Raw genomic sequence first — 21,251 nt, 5'->3', positions numbered from 1 at the left:
CAGACAGAAAGAAACAAGCAGACAGACTGACAGAGGGAGTGGGGAAAGAAACATTACACTTTATTAACCGAACAACGTTTGAAGACGGTGAGCAGGCAGAATCCTAAGTAAGCTAGTCAACATGCTTAACAGCCTTTCTTCCGACTTCACATTCTGAGTTCAAATTATTTCAGACTAGAATAAATTCTTTTCTACTCTAGGCACAAGACCCGAAATTTTTTTTTTGGGGGGGGGGAGAAGTCGATTAGATCGACCAGTACGCAACTAGTACTTAATTTATCGACCCCGAAAGGATGAAAGGCAAAGTCAACCTCGGCGGAATTTGAACTCAGAACGTAAAGACAACCGAAATACCCCTAAGTATTTCTCCTGGCGTGCTAACGTTTCTGTCAACTCGCCAACTTTAAATTATTTCTTTATTGCCCACGGGGTGGGGGCTAAACATAGAGGGGACAAACAAGGACAGACAAAAGGATTAAGTCGATTACATCGACCTCAGTGCATAATTGGTACTTTTTTAATCGACCCCGAAAGGATGAAAGGCAAAGTTGACCTCGATGGAATTTTAACTCAGAATGTAACGGCAGACAAAATACTGCTAAGCATTTCGCCCAGCGTGCTAACGATTCTGCCAGCTCGCCGCCCTGACTAGAACAAATTCTGATAGAAGATAACAGTACAGAGTTTATTGAGACATCCCAAAATATTTGAAGGGTTACCGCTGAACAATTAGTTTGCTCAATACTAATATTCCTTTCTGAAATGTTTTATTACATTTAAATATAAAATTAAGATTTTTTTCTTTGGAATGGTGGATATTGAAGCAGTTAAAGCTATAAATAATAGCATTGGATAGAAAAAAATCGAAGGCTGCCCGTGGGGCATAAACCCTCATCTCCTGTAAATATGACAGGCGTTCTACCATTGGACCAAAGCAATCCTTCGAATTTATTCATTTTAGAGACTTTATTCTTACCACCAAGAATTGTATGGTGCTGACGTCATAAGAATTTCGAGACTTCGAGAGAATGAGCTACTTTTTTGGAACGATACATCTCGAATCTGGAAGATTATAAATTCTTAAGACGTCAACATTATAATTATTATTTTATTAAACTGCATCGATGTGATGGTTTGTAAACGTGATGAAACTATTCTGTTAAGCATCCAAGTGACGTCCTTTACCGGTTGGCTGCCTCTGTTGTTTAGCATTAGCAGTGACTACAACATGGCTTCTGTCGAGTACGACACGAAAACCGTGGAAAATTTAGAACTTCAAGAGCTGGAGGCAAGTGTCCTTTCTATTTACCAGATTATTATACACTTTCTATGAAGTCTTACTGAACTACTTCAGCAAATGAATCTTTTTCTTATCAGCAGAATCTAATGGCACCTCTTTCACATTGTCATCATGTGTAATCGTTATAAAACAAGTCCTTGTTGATGATTATATTTAGATATATATAACATAAAAGAAAATACTGTTTTGAATATTACTTGTATATTATATTTCTATATTAAATAGCTGTCTTCAATAATGAGTGTTTTCCAATCATTTTCCTCAAATACTTTTTATATTCTAAAATGTTTTAGTAATCGTCGGCGCCTACTTCACATTATAAGCTGGTGTTTTAACATCTGGCAGCTTTTAATGTATTTAATAAAATGTATTGAAACAACTGATTAATAATTTATTGTACACGGAGAAAATGCTGTTAATAATTCAACAATATTTAATTCATAATAACGGTTTCAAATTTTGCCACAAGGGCAGCCATTTGATGGGAGGACGATGAATCGATTACATCGACTCCAGTGATTCACTGGTACTTAATTTATCGACCACGGAAGGATGAAAGACAAAGTCGACCTTGGTGGAATTTGAACTCAGAATGTAGCGGCAGACGAAATATTTAATTCATGATAATAATGTCTGATATTGACTCCGTTCGACACTCCAAATGATCAAAGCCGGTGTAAAATAGTAATGATTATTCTCTGAATAATAATTACTTATTATTTAAGGTTAACGTGAATAGATGCATTATTTTCACTGTTTATTAATAAAAAATGGAGTTTGTTTGGATCAACGATTCACATCGCAACAACTTACACAGACAAGAAATTCCGATTAGTGATTCACATAAACCTATCTTTGTTCTTTCACTCAACATAATGATGTTGAGTGCTTATTTCGCTTCATTGCAATTCACAAAAGTGTGAACCTATAATAATCTCTCTCTCTTGTGTTTGTGTGTGTGTGTGTGTGTGTGTGTGTAAAACCTAGTTCTGTGGCTATTTTCCACTTAAATTTTCCTTTTTAAAACGTATAATTTATTGTTCGTTTCTATTCAGTATTTAAAATCTTTAATGATTTATATTCTTTCTTCAAAATAATTGATTAATGTTGACTTTAACTTAAGAACATGAAGTACTGTTTCTAAATCTAGGACGGTGCTACTGTCACACACACACACACACACACTCGTCCTAGACTGCATCATAAGACTACCCGAATAATTGACATGAAGTCACTCACAAGCACACTTCAACCTTTAAGTTCAATGACGGGCTACATTCTTTCTGAGCTTTTTCTGCCGCTTCGAGAAAGGCCTCCTCTTTTTTGGAGTTGTTTGGTCTGGTTCCACTTTCACTCAATTACTCCCGACTTACTGCCCCCCCCTTCCCGCTCTTCTCACCGTATATATTATGTTAAGCTTACCTCCCCTTTGCCCTGCACTAATAATTTCCCCCAGTATTTTCTTCCTTCCTACCAGATCTCCCTCTCTGGAATTCCCACATGCACGTCTTTTCTGCAGTCTCATAGACTTGCAACAGCTTAAGCAGAAAGTTAATGATATTCTAATCAGTTAAGGAGGGCCTATCATACAAATGGTCACGACTCCTTACTCTTGACCAGACTAAATAAAAAAATAAATAAATGACATGTTCTTTTCAGCTTCACAATAAACATGCCTGATGATTTCATAATAGAATTGAATCTATAAAGTGGAGGCATTTTATTTCTTCATCAAACAAATGTTAAAGCTAGAAGCGTAATTAAAAATATAGAGTTTGAATTTTGACTTTGTACTAGTTTTCAGTAGATTTGAGACAGGTGAGTGAATGGACAGATGTCATCAGGCCAGATCTATATGTTGGCAACCGAGTGGTTTCAGTAGACCAGAAGGTGGTGCTAGACAGTGAAAATATTATATAGATACATAAAATACTAAATACCAGATGAAAGAACATGTATCTAAATGAAAGAAAATTTACTGTATTTGAAAGCATTTTGAAGACATATGTACATATTAGATGCAACATATATTCATCAAAGAATGTTTTTAGTGCATTAGAGCATATAATATGCCTGACTCTGCATAGGGGACCTCGGGTAACTTTTTTTCTCTCGAAAAAGGTGTCTTATATACCATCAAATACAGTAATTATTTTATGGAAATAGATTTGATTAATGACTGAAAGAAAAAAAAATTTCTTTCTTTCTTAAAGGAGACATTTCCATCCTTTTCCCTCCGAGACTTTTTCACTCACTTTTGTACCAATTCCTAATATTTGTCTGCTATCCTAATATATTTGTTTCGTTTCTTACAGTCACCTTGTGGAATTGCTACTCCACAGCTCTACACACGGTTATTAGGAGTCTATCTTCTTAGGAATGATCTGTAAGTTGCATTTTATTTCATAGCATCATTAATCTTTCAACATCCTCCTTTCATACTGGCACAGATTGGACAGTTTGACTGGAGCTGGTGAGCCAGATGACTACACCAAACTTCAGTGTCTGCTTTGGCATAGTTTCCTAATGCCAATCACTTTACAAAGTGCCCTGGGTGCTTTTTATGTGGCACTAGCACTAGTGAGGTCACCAAATAACTCACAAGACAAATACCCTTCATCTGAGAGGTGTGGTAGGAATGTGTTGGGTGATTTTTATGCCAGATGATAAGATGTTAAATTATGGTAGAGAGACAGTAACAGGTATCCTGCTGTTAAGGAGACACCTGGTTTATCCGGTGGGTGGTGAAGGTGTGTGAGGATGTAAGATATAGCAATTTGATTCAAATGCACTTTCCTTTTGTTTTCTTTGTATTTCAGGTGTAATGCCAAGTTTTTATGGAAAAGAATCCCTCCATCAATCAAATCAGTAAGTAAATCTGAGCCACTGAAATTTCTCTTTATTATTTGTAATGGAAGTTTGTCTTGACGTCTCATTAGCGGCAGACCATGGCACTGAAATTCTTCTGTTTTTTTTTTCTGTTTTTCTTTGTTTGTGGAAGTTGTTCAATAGTTTTGAGGAGGACTAATATATATAGAGAGTTAACTTTGTGTGTAGAGAAGGGTTTTGATCTAGTTTAGGAGGATTTTTTATGTCAGTGATATTATGTAAATTGAAAGTTTATTCTCTGGTGGCGAATGTGTTGCATTCATGATTGCAAGATGGTGGTTTCAATACCTAGACGGTGCAGTGTGTTGTGTTCTTGAGCAAAACACTTCATTTCTTATTGCTCCACTTCACTCAGCTGTAAATGGCTAACCCTGTGACTAACTGTCACCCTGTTCAGAGGCAATGTTGGGATATTGGACACTTATGTATCATGGAACCTGGGTAACCAGCCCCTGGGATTCAAGACAATAATGTCTAGGGGTTGACAATGTTATATAAGAAAGCAGCAGGATTCATTTTAAAATCTGACAATTTGCAAGAAAAAATACCCCTGAATTTGATAAAATTTACAGAAATAACTTTTAACTAGGTTCATGGATAATGTTAATATTGTTTAATGGTTTCTATACTTAGGATGAATGTCACCAGGCAGAACACTATGACCTAAGTTTATGCAGCTGATACTTAACTCAAATTTCTGTTGTACTAAGCATGGCTGCAGTCCAAAGACTAAAATTAACTTCTTTCCTAATAGCTATATTGTCTTTCTTATTGATGGTGTATCTTAATGATGTTTATTATTTCTTTTTACCTTCAAGAGTCATCCAGAACTTGGTCATATGTGGTTAGTAGGACAAAAGATGTGGCAGCGAGATTTTCCTGGCATCTATGAAGTTTTAAAGAGAGACTGGCCGGAACATTTGAGAGCCACTATGGATGCTATTTATGGTGATTATAAAAGTTACAGTATTTTGCCAGTGGAATGATAGGATTGGATGCAGCTGTTTGCACAATGACAATTTGGTATGGCTGATTGGACATTCTACCTGTTTTGGCAATGTTACTTTTTGGCACTAAAGGCAAACACACACACACAAATATACACATACTGGTAGAAAGATGGAGAGGGACCGAGAGAGATTACAATTTATTACTTGGACATGATTGACATAAACACATTCACACAGAGAGTAAGGGAGAAAACGGGAGAAGCATTTAAATGTCTAATAAATCTACATAAGATCAGTTATGCCAAATAGGCAGCGTTCAAAACCACTGTGCCAAAATGTCTCATCACCATTTGCCTGCCTGTAATTCTTACAGAATGTGGATTTTTAGCAAATTTGATTCTTTGTTTTAGCACTGAGTTTAGTTAAAGAAGGAGTCTGTGAAGAAGCTTATAAACATTTCATTTGAATTATTAATTAATTAAAAATAAAATATATCATTTTTAATGGTGGAGCTTGAAGCAGTTGAAGCTATAAATAATAGTAAATATTGGGCTAAAACCCCCTTGGATGGATAAAGTTTGAGACTGCCTGTAGGGCTTGAACCCATATCTTTTGTAAAGACAACAGACGTTTTACTATTGATATACTGAGCACATGTCTGTTTGGTACATTTTAGCCTAGTAAATATCTTAGATCCTGCTTTGGTACAATGGTAGATGTAGGTTCAGGTACCACAGACAGCTGTTGACTTTTTCCATCCAAGGGTTTTTATAACCCAATATAGTGAAGGCGCATGGCTTAGTGGTTAGAGTTTGGCTCACAACTGTAAGGTCATGAGTTCGATTCCTGGCAGTGCCTAGTGTCCACAAGCAAGACACTTTATTTCACATTGTTCCAGTCCACTCAGCTGGTAAAAATGAGTTGTACCTGTAATTCAAAGGGGGCCAGCCTTGTCACATTATGTGGAGTGCTCAGCCACTTAATTTCATGAGTAGGCTGTTTCATTGATCAGATCAACTGGAACACTCACCGTTGTGACCAACGGAATGCTATGCCTAACTCAATATTTACATGTTATTTATAGATTTATCTACTTCAAATTCCACTGTTAAAAATGATTTAAGTTTTGATGTTTTAATTAATTAGTAATTCAAATGAAATGCTTATAAACTTTTTCCCAGATTCTTTCCTTACCTAACTTCAGTGCTAAAGCAATCAAGCTTGCTTTACTGAAATGTAAAAAAACCTACATTCATTTTAAATTTAGGAATGTTAGCCAAATAATTAGATAGTATTGCTTTTTCTATTTTCTTTAAACTTTTCTTAATTTGTTTCAAATTTAACTAAAGGCAATGCTCCAGCACGGCCGCAGTCAAATGATTGAATCGAGTAAAAAAATAAAAGAATATCAAATTTTCTTTTTTACAGAAATCACACGTAGAAGAGCAATTAAGTTAGTGTCCAAAGCATATTCTTCGATCAATATCGACACATTTGCAGCTCTTGCTAATGTACCTGTTTCAGAAGTACCGGACGGTAAGTTATATATTTCGATTAGAACAAGATAAATCAGTTTTTCTTCTTTGAAATCTAGCTTCAAATTTTGTAGTTTTCCAATAGCAGAGATGGCTGAGTCAGAGGAAAGCTAGGTTTATTTGGTTTGTGGTATTTGTCAAGAAGCACCCAATACATGATGTAAAGTAGTTGGCATTAAGAAGGATATATAGCCATAGAAACTATCAACTGCTGAAACTAGAGACTCTGGCCTTTCTGAGTTAATTTCAGAGAAGGGTTCGTTTATCCATCTTTTTTTTTTTACCTCTTACTTGTTTCAGTCATCAGATAACGACCATGCTGGGGCATTACCTTGAAAGGCTTGATTGAAATAATTGACCGCCAATACTTCTTTTTTTTAAGTCTGGTATTTATTCTATTAGTCTCTTTTTACATGGCATCAGCATCAGTGCTTTATACATGGCACCAGCGTGGGTGCTTTCTCTGTGTGTGTGTGTGTGTGTACTTTTGTGACGATGGTTGTAAACGAGCATCACCTTCATACAGATGGTGTTTCCAGTTTTCTGCGGGAAACATCTCAATATTTTCCTTGCTTGCAAACAGTTGAGGGTTGGTGACAGGAACAGCATCTAGCCATAGTACATTTGCCTCAGCAAATTTCATCTAACCCATGCAAGCATAGAAAAGTGAGCATTAAATGATGGTGAATATGTTGGAGCCAAGATAACCAACAATAGCCTCTCCCACTTCGAAACCAATTCCTATGTCCTCTGCAAGATCAATATTTACAATACTCGTCCTCGAAAGGTTATGTAATGAGAATTAAATGTGGGCTCTTTTTTTGTGATGTCTGGTTAAGTGTTTTACTTTGTGCTTCTATGTCAAATATTTTTTGTTCCCCCAAATCAGCGTTTCTCAACCAGGGTTCTACAAAAGGTTCCTAGGGGTTCCACGAGAAAGATTGAGATAAACTAATGCTAATTTCATGATCATAATATTACTATGCATGCACAACATATTGGTTATTACAATATTGTAATATACACATCATCCTATCTAACTTATGTTATCAAAAAAATATAACAACCATTGGGGATATATTTAGTGATGTCCGTAATTTATGGAAACCCTATATATGAATGTTCGAAATGAGAAGTAAACAGACAACCAACAACTGATGAAGGGTCTTTCTCTGTGTTTACTTATCCTGTTTTCCATTTCTTTTCTCGTTTGTGTATTGAACTCATTTGTTTACATATTTCATGTTATTTGCACCGTTGTTGACGTCCTGTACTTATATATGCATGTATATATATATATATATATATATATATATCATCATCATCATCATCATCGTTTAACGTCCGCTTTCCATGCTAGCATGGGTTGGACGATTTGACTGAGGACTGGTGAAACCGGATGGCAACACCAGGCTCCAGTCTGATTTGGCAGAGTTTCTACAGCTGGATGCCCTTCCTAACGCCAACCACTCAGAGAGTGTAGTGGGTGCTTTTACGTGTCACCCGCACGAAAACGGCCACGCTCGAAATGGTGTCTTTTATGTGCCACCCGCACAAGCCAGTCCAGGGGCACTGGCAACGATCTCGCTCGAAAATCCTACAGGAGCCAGTCAGGCGGTACTGGCAACGGCCACGCTCAAAATGGTGCATCTCATGTGCCACCCGCACAAGAACCAGTCCAGGGGCACTGGCAACGATCTTACTTGGCTTGCCGGGTCTTCTCACGCACAGCCCATTTCCAAAGGTCTCGGTCCGTAGTCATCGCCTCGGTGAGGCCCAATGTACGAAGGTCTTGCCTCACCACCTCAGCCCAGGTCTTCCTGGGCCTACCTCTTCCACGGGTTCCCTCAACTGTTAGGGTGTGGCACTTTTTCACGCAGCTATCCTCCTCCATTCTCACCACATGTCCATACCAGCGCAATCGTCTCTCTTGCACGCCACAACTGATGCTTCTAATGTTCAGCTTTTCTCTCAAGATACTTACACTCTGACGGGTATTCACATTGACATTACACATCCAACGGAGCATACTGGCTTCATTCCTTGCGAGCTTACGTATGTCCTCAGCAGTTACAGCCCATGTTTCACTGCCATGTAGCATGGTTGTTCGTACGCATGCGTCATACAGTCTGCCTTTTACTCTGAGTGAGAGTCCCTTTGTCGCCAGCAGGGGTAAGAGCTCTCTAAACTTTGCCCAGGCTATTCTTATTCTAGCAGCTACACTTTCAGCGCACCCACCCCCACTACTAACTTGGTCGCCCAGATAGCGGAAGCTATCGACTACCTCTAGTTTTTCACCCTGGAATGAGATAGAAGTTGTTTCCTGTTTGTTTGCAGTCTTTATTGCACCTGAACATCTGCCACAAACAAAAACTAACTTGCTAGTTAACCTGCCTTTGATGTTGCTGCACCTCTTATGTGTCCATAGCTTGCACCGGGTACATCTTATAGAGTTACTACCTACTCCTTTTCTACATACTGAGCAGGGCCATCTACCTGAAGGGGTTTGTGTTTTATCTACCTTCCTACTTATTAGGATTTTGGTTTTAGCTAGGTTGACTCTAAGGCCCTTCAATTCTAGACCTTGCTTCCACACCTGAAACTTCTCCTCTAGTTCTGATAGTGACTCCGCAATTAGGGCAAGGTCATCAGCATAGAGGAGCTCCCAGGGGCAACCTGTCTTGAACTCCTCTGTGATTGCCTGGAGGACTATGGTAAATAATAGGGGGCTGAGGACGGAACCTTGGTGGACCCCTACCTCTACCCGGAATTCATTGCTGTACTCATTTCCAACCCTCACCTTACTGGCCGCATCTCTGTACATGGCTCGCACAGCTCTCACTAGCCATTCTTCTATCCCAAGTTTCCTCATTGACCACCAGATAAGGGATCGGGGGACCCTGTCAAAGGCTTTCTCCATGTCAACGAAAGCCAGGTACAGAGGTTTATCCTTGGCTAGGTATTTCTCTTGCAACTGTCTCACTAGAAATAAGGCATCAGTAGTGCTTTTACCTGGCACGAACCCAAACTGCATCTCATCTAAATTGATTCGCTCCCTAATTAGTTGGGCTATGACCCTCTCTGTAACTTTCATAACCTGATCTAACAGCTTGATGCCTCTGTAATTATTTGTATCTAAAGCGTCCCCTTTACCTTTGTAGCAGTTGACTATGATGCTGCTACACCAGTCATAGGGTATGACTCCTTCGTGTATCACCTGGTTCGTAATACGGGTGACTAGGCTATAGCCAACACTGCCAGATATTTTGAGCATCTCTGCAGTGATTCCTGATGGGCCGGGGGCTTTCCCGGTCTTCATACTCTTAATTGCTTTATCTACCCTGGTACTATCAACTCGGATAGCTGGTCCCTCTAATGGGTCGACATAAGGCAGGCTCTCTTTCTCCCATTCATTCTCTTTATTAAACAATCTATCGTAGTGGCATCTCCAGACCTCTTTCTTTGCATCCTCATTTAATGCAAGCGTACCATCATCCATGCGAACACATTTCTCTCCTACAACATCACTATTCTCTCTCCTACACTGTCTTGCAACCCGAAATACCTCGAGTCTTTGGTCCTCACGGCGCAGAACATTGGCAAATCTTTCCTTATCTGCTTCCCCTCTGGCTAAATAAACCTGTCGCCTAGCCTCCCTTCTGGCACATTGGTACAATTCCCTGCTACCACCGTTCTTCCAGTCCTTCCAAGCTTGTTTCTTTTGTCTAATAGCCCTGTCTACCTCCTTGTTCCACCACCACGTTACTCTGGGTTGGGAGGGGACCTTACACCACCCACAAATCTGGTCGGTGGCTTTCAACAGGTTGTCCCGCAGAAATCTCCAATTGTCTTCCACGTTGTATGATGCTATATCCCCTTCTATTTCGTTAAATGCTTCAAGTAACTTGTCTCTAAGTCTCTGTCCGTTTGCAGGGTCTTTAAGCTTCCACACCCTTCTTCTCCAAGCCTGTCTAATTATATATATATATATATATATATATATATATATATATATTATATATATTATATATATATATATATATATATATATATATATATATATATATATATTATATATTATTTGTGTGTATATATATATATATATATATATATGATATTTACCATGTGAACTACGATGAAAAATGAGAAAGATATTTTATATAATTTTTTTTGTGCAGGATTATTCCCCATGCTTAACAATCAATGTCTTGTAGCTACCAGTGAATCTTCTGATACAGTTATCTCCCCTCCGTGTAGCATTTCATAGGCAATAAGTTTTTTTTTTTTTAATGTCGAAATATTGGGAAACTGATTATAGCAGTGACTCGATCAATTCCTAGCAATATCTGAAGGAAATTTAATATTCTGAAATATTATATTAGACTATAAAGATTATTTCCAATCATTATTTTAGATCACTTTACGTCTGCATTAAATCGATTTTGTTTAAATTTTCAGTGACTAGAAAAGAAGGTTGGGAAACTGATGAGAAAAGCAAGATGGTGTTGCCGAAAAAACCAGGTAAATATGGAATTAATTACCATTTAAACCATTAATTAGTGTATGCTGTAGGCTTTTATAGATTCAAATTATCTTGACTCTGCAAAATTTTTTCCAGAAAGTATGTTTATATTTTGTATTAAATATTAATTAATTACCTCTGCCTTAGTTTTTTGTTTTCCCCTAAGTATGAGCCCTTTTTTTTTATCTCTCTTTTCAGACTTACCTCCTGAACCTTGTCTCCCTAATGAAGAGCATCTATCTATCTTGACTGATTATGTCTCTTATTTAGAGAACTGAACCAACATAACATGTGTACCTATCGGAAGGTAACAAATTATTTGACATTATCTTTTATCTTTTACTTGTTTGTCATTTGACTGTGGCCATGCTGGGGCACCATCTCAAAGAGTTTTTACTCAAATTAATTGACCCCCCACCAGTACTTTTTCTTTTAAACCTGGTACTTAATCTACTGGTTTCCTTTGCTGAACTGCTAAGTTATGGGGGACATAAACAAACCAACACCAGTTGTCAAGCAGTGGTAGGGACAATCACATACACAAAGACACATGCCCATAGATTTAAATATATATATCATCATCATCATTGTTTAACGTCTGCTTTCCCTACTGACATGGGTTGGATGCTTTGACCAGGTAGATAAATGTATGTGCTGGGTGCTTTTTACATGCCACCACAGCATGGGTATGTTAACACAGCACCAGTACAGGTGTGTTAACGCAGCACTGGCGTTTTGCAAGTGGCCCCAGCACCTGAAAGGACAAGCCTCTATGTGTGGACAGAATGAATATTTTTTGTCACTTTCATTACTGAAGAGTAGCCCCTTTTGAATTCATCTGATATGAGTCCCATCTAAACTTATTTTAAAAGGGTAAAATTAGTACAAATTTGACCATTTATAGTATAAAATAATCTGCAAAGAAATCAAAAAAGAAGAGGCCCAGCAGAATGTAAAAATTGATGGTTATTTTACCCTAAGTATTGAAAATGTATCCTCAAAGTGATCATATCAGAAACGTGGTAGAACTTTCTTTCCGACTTAATTTGATTTTATTATAAAGCATCTTAAAGTGGTGAGCTGGTAGAATCATTAGCACACTGGGCGAAATGCTTAGCAGTATTTCATCTGCCACTATGTTCTGTGTTCAAATTCAGCTGAGGTCGACTTTACCTTTCATCCTTTCGAGGTCGATAAATTAAGTACCAGTTATGCACTGGGGTCAGTATAATTGACTATCCTGTCTCCCCCAAATTTCAGGCCTTGTGCCTATAGTAGAAAGGATAATAAATCCTCTTCTCTAAAAGCTAATTACAACTTACACAAATCTAATTGAAAAAAATTAACGAAACCGTTTTAATTGTAATTCATTGGAGATCTTGTTGTTTTGCTGTATGTTTTTCATTTCTTTGTAGGCAATTGGCTTGGTGTGTGTTGTTCTCCGTTGATGTTGGCAGTGGAAATCTCCATGAAGTCTAGCTGCTTCACAAAGCCAGGGCAGTGGTAAAGGATACACAACAATGGAGATGAGAGCTGATAGTAACAAGGCACAGCTTATAGAATTAACATTTATCTTATCAGTTGCTTGTTACTTTATTGAAATTCCTATGTTTGCTTGTGTGTGTGTGTGTGTGTGTGTGTGTGTGTGTGGTTATTGCCACCACCACTACTACCACCACCACCACCACTGGAAGGAAAGAACCTTTCAATTTTCCAGTTTTCATCATTTACTATTGTACATATAATACGGATTCTTCCGTTAAACCTTTCAAAATGTTTTATTAAACAATTAAAGGAAAACTACCTTGATATTTTTGTTTTTCTATTTGGTTTGCGTGATTCGTGATGTGAACTTGTGTGTTGAAACATATTTTGTTGTATCTTGGGAGGTGTCATTATGCCAATAATAACACATGCACTGGTGCAATATCACTTCTTTTATAATTATTATTATTAATCAATTGGTTAGTCAGTTAACCAGTTAAGTCATTGATTGGTCGCTTTTGCCAAACCACTCAGTTACGAGAAGGAAAACACACCAACTCGTCAACCGGTATTGAGGGACAAACACAAACACATACATATATACGACAGGTTTCTTTCAGTTTCTGTCTACCAAATCCTCTCACAGGACTTTGGTCGGCCCGAGGCTATAATAGAAGACACTCTGCCAATGTACCACGCAGTGAGACTGAACCTGCAACCGTGTGATTGGGAAGCAAGCTTCTTACCACACCGTCAAGCCTACACTTAAACACACACACACACACACACACAGATGTCCTCATATAACTGAAATTCCTGTCCTGACATCATTCTACAACCTTAGGATTACTGTCTGTCCTTGAATCTCAGCAAAGACTTCTTCAAGCAGTTATCCAATTATGTATCTAGACACTGTGCCTTGGCATTCTTCCATCTAAATTATTCCCAAAACACAATCGTTAGGTAATTCTACTGTCATTCATCTTGATTATATAACCATTCAACCATTAAATGAACCTTCAACATTGGTAACTCAATGCTCGTCTTTCTCACAGACTTATTGTTTCAAAACGAAGATGTGTTTCCATCATTTGATACAATATCATGGTTATGAAATACTGGTAGAAATATTTCCATGCTCTTTAGAATATGCATGCGTGTGTGTGTGTGTGGGTGCATGCATAAGTATGTGCATATGATGTATATGCATGTACATATATATATATATATATATATATATATGCATACATACACATGTATGTATATATACGTATATGTATATATATATATCTATATGTATGTATTTATATCTTTATATGTACATGTGTGTATATGCCTTTATATATATATATATATATTTATATATATACACACACACATATATAACTGTACATATACCTATTTGTTGGTCTGATGCCAATTTAACATCATTGCATGTGTATGCACATGCACACCTATGTATGTATATGTAAATGTATGTGTATGTACATATATCATATATATATATATATATATATACTTTATTTAAAAGCAACAGAAATATAACAAAAGACTGTTACTCTGAGTTTCACGTTCCCGTTCATCGGACAGTTCTGTTCCTTTTCCATTTCTAACAGAACTGTCCAATGAACGGGAACGTGAAACTCAGAGTAACAGTCTTTTGTTATATTTCTGCTGCTTTTAAATAAAGCATATTACTCTACCTCTGGTATTTGAGTACTCTTTTTTTCCACCTTGTTGCACATTTCATGTGCTTACTCCAGTATATATATATATATATATATATATATATATGTCTATATAGGGTGTGATTATTGAACCTTGCTTTAAAGTTTCCTTCCATGAGACCCACATATCTTTTTGACAAAGCTGTGTCATTAGCATTCATAGAATTTATGGTGGCTTTATAAACAATGGCCTCAGTCATACAGGCCCCATTTAGCGGGCACAAGTCTTTATCCCTGCAGGAACAGCCGGCTTCATGTTGTTTTTATGCGTTGTGTGCCATTATGTTTTTAAAATTTGGGGTTGAACTAAAGTTAATTCTTAGGTTATGCTTATTAAAGAGTTTCCTATATTTATAATATATATATAATTATATATATATAATTCCTGTGAAATTTTCACAGGAATTTTCAATGGCTGGATAACTGAAGAGGTGTTGGCGTGGGTTCCCACCCCGACATCTAAAACTCTGAGTTTTATCATGGCTACCGAATAAGTGTCACATATTTTTACAGATAAATTCCTCTATTTGCATAATATCAAGGTCTCTTTCTTTCTTTTGTTGTCCTTCCTAATATATATATATATATACATATATCTTCATAAATATATGGATCTGTATGTATGCGTGCATGCACACGTTTACTAATATGCACATGTATATTTGGACATATTCTCATCTATGTATATGTTTGTACAGTAGTTGTAAGGATTAATGTTTAACACTAATTCCACAGTATAAGATAAATGTCAAATCCATCCTCTCTGCATAGAAAGCAGTCAAAGTAAATGGAACCAATGAAAGGGAGAAACCCAGAGTCATAGGACAGAATGGTGAAAATTGAACTCATGATTCTAAGCTTCACGGAAGAAATGACAAACGACCAGGATGATTGGTGACATGCAGGGCTCCGGGTTTACCCACCTGTGCAAGCATCAACCTTTCAACTATTGCTTCTTGTTGTGGTGAGTGTTACGATGTTCCCTGCGAAAATAGACTTGACCGAACAACTATAAATAGTAGGGATCTGAGTTAATCGTACCAAGGTGGAATCACTGCAAGTCATAAGGTGTCGTTTTGGTAGTTGTCAGAATATCGTCTGCTGGTTCATGTATAGTTCATGGAGAGTTTGTTGGATTGTTACGTTGTTGTTACCCTGCTTTGTTATATATTTTATTACTACCTTTTCAAATTCCACCTGTCTAACACCCATAGACATGTTTACAAAGTCAGAAAACAGCACAGTTCCCACGACTTCCGGAGACATTTTTTCACACTAAGAGTTGCTGAAGTATGGAACAAACTGCCGGCAAAATTTGAAATCATCATCATCATTATTATTATTATTAGTAGTAGTAGTAATAGTAAGGCAGTGAGCTGGCAGAATCGTTAGCACACCAGGCAAAATGCTTAGCGGTATTTCGTCTGCGGCTACGTTCTGAGTTCAAATTCCGCCGAGGTCGACTTTGCCTTTCACCCTTTCGGAGTTGATAAATTAAGTACCAGTTACGCATTGGGGTCAATGTAATCAACTACCTCCCTCCCCCAAAATTTTAGGCCTTGTGACTATAGAAGAAAGGATTATTATTATTATTATTATTGTTATTATTATTACTATTGATTTTTTGCTGTTGTGAAATGAAGATGATGGTTGTGGTGGTGGTGGTGGTGGTGGTGACAGTAAAAGATGATGATCATAACAATATAGTTGTAGTAATAATAGTAGTAGTAATGGTGGTGGTGGTGGTCGTGGTGGCTGAGGTGGCGGCATCAGCAACGGCAGTGGTGGTGGGAGGAGGAACAACAGTGGTGGCAGTGGCAGCAGCAGTAATCTCAACAATTCCCATTTGGGAAAGTGAAGTATTTCGGTTTCCTATACATACATAAGTTGTCTTACTTCTAGACCAATTGGCTCTGACAACACTTTGGTAATCAATCTAATCTGTTGGTTCTTTCACTTCTGTTTTCACCTCTCATTCTTCACCTAATAAATCACCAACTTTTGCTACATTTGACTCTCTTAATAGAAACATTAATAGTTACCTCACACACATACACACACACACACATATGCAAACATACATACATACATAATACAAATACTTACATACTCACAAATATGCACACGTATATCATTATGTATATATCTGTGTGTGCAAACACACACACACACACACACACACACACACATACATAGGTGCAAGTGTGGGTATGTGTTAAGAAGCTTGCTTCCCAACCACATGGTTGCATGTTTAGTCCTACCTTTGGCAAGTGTCTTCTACTATAGCCTTGGGCCAACCAAATCCTTGAGTGGATTTGGTAGACGGAAACTGAAAGAAACCCATCGCATATATATATATATATATATATATATATATATATATACTTACATATATATATATATATATATATATATATATATATATATATAAATATAAATATATATATATATATATATATATATATATATATATATATATGTATGTATATATTTGTGTGTGTGTTTGTCCCTCCACTATCACTTGACAGCTGATGTTGGTGCGTTTATGTCCCTGTAATCTAGTGGTTCAGCAAAAGAGACCGATAGAATAAGTACTGGGAGCGATTTGTTCGAGTAAAACCCCTTAAGATGGTGCTCCAGCATGGCCACAGTCAAAAGACTGAAACAAATAGAAGAATATATGTGTGTGTATATTACATACATATACATACACACACACACACACACACACACACACATATATATATATACATACATACATACATACATACATATATATATATATATATATATATATACTTATACATATATATTTATTATTCTTATGTGAGAATGTTGTTAACAGTGGCTTCAAAGTTTCAGTCAATTAAGCCATGATTGGACTGCAGTCCAATAATAACATAACTGTCTGAAACTTCAAAATCACTGGATGTCCCCTAGTGCGAGCAAGTCTTTAAGGATCCTCATGCGTTCGGCAATGGATAATTTGCACTGTTTTGTCCTGTTGATGCCTGGTACACAGCCATTCCTCTCTCTCTCTCTCAGTTGAGATGTCCTTGTCTTGCTAGCAACTTAGTGACCCTGCAGGTGCTGGTGCCACATAAAAAGCACCCAGTACATTCTGTAAAGTGGCTGGCATTAGGAAGGACATCCAGTCATAGAAACTGCCAAAACAGACGACTGGAGCCTGGTGCAACCCTTTGGCTTGCCGGTTCTTGCCAAACTGTCCAACCCATACCAACATGGAAAACAGACATTAAATGATGATGATGATGAGTACCTTCATGCATAACTTCAATTACAAACCATTCGTCTACATCTAGGTCTTAAGACCCAACCAGAGGACAGGGTACAATCTACAGTATCAGATCCCTTATCCAAAATAAAATGGTTTGTTGATAGTTAAGAACTTTTTTTTGAAGTTGCCTCATTAAAAATATAGTCTACACCATTGCACAAACAAAACTCCATTTTATTCAAGTTAAAAACTCTCTCAGCTACTTTTAAGACTTGGTCCATTACTCTGAGGCTTCTGTAATTGCAATTCTCTGGTGCATCTCTTTTGCTCTTCTGACATTTGATAAGGGTACTCCTACTCCAGACACTGCAGATAATACCTCTCTGCACTAACTAATTAACTAAGCACATGGTTTGCGTAATCCGATTCTTACTATATCTCACCACCTACACCCCAGCCGCTCTCTGTTTTCCCCACCTTCGTGTTTTTACTAACCATAATGAAGTTAACCTTAATAGTTAGTTACTCTTAATTTTAATTGAAAGAATCCTCTTTCTTTCTCTCTTCCCCTCACTCGACTTTCAACAAACTCTTTTCACTATCATCAAAGACAAGTCTACTTACAACTAACATTCTGGACAGCCTTCTTCTCAATTACATCTTGGTTCATACGAATACACTGTTTCTTTATTCAGAACTCTTCATACTTTTGCTGAGGAATACATTCTTCATCAGAGAAGGGTTTAGTGTTCACAAACCATTACCCTGACTTGTTTTCTGCCAAGTATAAAATCAATAAAACATGCTTGAATGAGAGGAAATCAGTTGGACGGTTGGTTTTGCATGGATATATATATACATATATACGACGGGCTTCTTTCAGTTTCCGTCTACCAAATCCACTCACAAGGCTTTGGTTGGCCTGAGGCTATAGTAGAACACACTTGCCCAAGGTGCCACGCAGTGGGAATGAACCCAGGACCATGTGGTCGGTAAGCAAGCTATCTACCACACAGCCACTCCTGCGCCTATACATATATCTTCCCTTTTATACTTCAAAATACCTCAGCCTCTCTCTGGAACTATTTTTTTGAAATTTCTCCCTAATTCTCATATAATCGTTTCCCACATATTTTCCACCAATCATCTTTTTCTGTGCTTCTAGTCATCTTTCCTTCTCTTCTGAGATACATTTTAGGACTGCCATGCTTCATCTTTAACACTCTTTTATATTTGCTATTGCTTTCAGCATTCTCTCATATCTGCCATCAGTACCCCTTCTGCCACCTTTGTCTCCACTCCCTTATAATCACCACTACGTACCTCAGATCTCTGTCTCTGTACATTTCTCTCTCCCCTACTCTCCACTCTTCCTGTTCTGCTACTCACCACTCCCTCCTTTGTGGGCTATTTCTTTTAACTTCTCCTCATCAATTACACCTCCACCCTTCTTCATCACTCACTACACTCACCTCTTCTCCAACCTCTAACCACCTACCACTCTCCTATGAACTTATCCACCCATACCACCCTATCCTTGGCCTACATTCTCTTAGACTCACCTTGTACATTGAGAGTATGCTCTGATACCTCATCACCAACATTATTTTTTTTCCAGCTACTCCCATCCACTCCTATTTAATGTTAGATAGCCATACACATCTTCTATTGCAAGGCACCTATGTTTGTCCCTCTATCATACTTTAGCCTCCCAGTATCTGGCATAAAGCCACCTCCCTGTCTACTGCAACCCTAAGCAGTCTAGGAAGCATCTTCTTTTCCTGTATTTCACAAGTTACTTAGAAAACTTTTTAGTGTCAGTATCATGGGAAAAGCACCCACTACACTCTTGGAGTGGTTGGCGTTAGGAAGGGCATCCAGCTGTGGAAACTCTGCCAAATTGGAGCCTAGTGTAGCCACCTGGTTCACCAGTCCTCAGTCAAATCGTCCAACCCATGCTAGCATGGAAAGCAGACGTTAAACGATGATGATGATACACACACACACACACACACACACACACACACACACATACATACTTATATTCATGCATACACACACACACATACTTGTATTCATGCAAACATACACACTCACACATATATATATGTACGCACATATACATACATACATACATACATACATACATACATATATATATATATATATATATATATATATATATATATATATATATAAATATATATATATACACACATACACATATATATATACACACATACACATATATATATACACATATATATATACATAAAACATTAAAGTAATCACAGAAACAAATTATTATTTTGAGTCCTTCATTGCAATTGTTCCAATTGTCATAAAAATTATATATTTTTACAAAAGCTTCTTGCTAAACATTTAACATATACATACATATACCACCATTATTATCATCTTCATCATAATCATTGTGAACCAGATGAGGGTAGGCTGACGTAAGAAGATACTCACATATTATGCTTCATGCTCTTTAATAATGTTTTTGCTCTTTGGCTTATTTGCTGTGTCTAATTATTGCCTCATTATATATGCTTGTTTGCATTGTGAGTATTATTATATTATCAGCCTGTCATTGATTGTTTGAAACAGCTGTAATTTGAATATGTATCTATCTCATGTAATGAATTACTGCTACTATAATAGTTTGTCCATCTTTTTTTTATTTCCATCTCTCTGTCTCTCTTTATGCATGTGTACATACACACACACACACACATATTGGGTCATGCCATAAATAATGCGGTTTTCCAATTGCATGAACTAAAAGTGGGAGGGGGACAGGATAAACTACCTACATCAGCTTACTGTATAAGCAGGTAATAATTTTACCTTGTACTTATTCTTAATGCAAGTTTTGAAGGGTGCAGTTCGATTTCAACAGTTATTTTTCCAAAGCTATAATGGATGTGACAAAGGAGCATATTCGGCATATTTTGCTTTAGGAGTTCAATAAAGGCAATAACACAACGGAAAGTGTAAGGAATATTAATGCAGTATATGGGGATTGGACAATAAGCATAAGCCAGTGTCAATGGTGGTTCCAGAAACTCCAAGCCACACACACACACACACACATACACGTATATGTATATATGCGTGTGTGTATATATATATATATCGTCAGTAAATTGTAAACCTGAAAAAGTAGCACGCCTAAGTTAAAGAGCAGTATAGAATATAAATTCCATAAACCAACCTTATCTGAATTTATAATATATATATATATATATATATACATAGATGCACACACACACACACACACACACACACAGCGAGATAATGAGAGATAATGAGAGATAGACAGCTAGATAGATAGATAGATAGATAGACAGACAGACAGACAGATAGACAGATTGATAGAAATAAAATACATATATGTCTGTGTGTGTGTGTTTGTGTGTGTGAGTGTGAATATAAATGTATCTATATAATGTATAACTTTACAAATGTATGCTGAAGAACATCTGTGTGCTGACAACCCAGATTTGATTGCAGATTCTGTTGAAGAAGAACTGCAGAAATTTGAAACTTTCAAGTTGGAAGAGTAGGTTAAAGTCAATAAGGTGTGAAGACTAAGACCG

General features: G+C 37.2%; 1 protein-coding gene across 1 annotated transcript; it reads left to right on the top strand.

Annotated features, from left to right (window-relative positions):
* Window positions 1-77: 77 nt before the first annotated feature.
* On the top strand, window positions 78-12,999 carry LOC106871352 (COP9 signalosome complex subunit 8). The gene is made up of 8 exons (XM_014917760.3): window positions 78-1,288; window positions 3,616-3,686; window positions 4,120-4,168; window positions 5,008-5,137; window positions 6,568-6,675; window positions 11,133-11,195; window positions 11,395-11,503; window positions 12,612-12,999. The coding sequence occupies exons 1-7, from the start codon at window positions 1,130-1,132 to the stop codon at window positions 11,472-11,474; spliced, it is 660 nt and encodes a 219-aa protein (XP_014773246.1). The 5' UTR covers window positions 78-1,129; the 3' UTR covers window positions 11,475-11,503; window positions 12,612-12,999.
* The last annotated feature ends 8,252 nt before the right edge of the window (window positions 13,000-21,251 follow it).

This window comes from Octopus bimaculoides, chromosome 8 (genome assembly GCF_046866305.1).
Source record: "Octopus bimaculoides isolate indiv1 chromosome 8, ASM4686630v1, whole genome shotgun sequence".
NCBI lineage: Eukaryota > Metazoa > Mollusca > Cephalopoda > Octopoda > Octopodidae > Octopus > Octopus bimaculoides.
The sequence above is the reverse complement of the archived record's forward strand: the minus strand, read 5'-3'. Positions and strand labels throughout refer to the sequence as shown.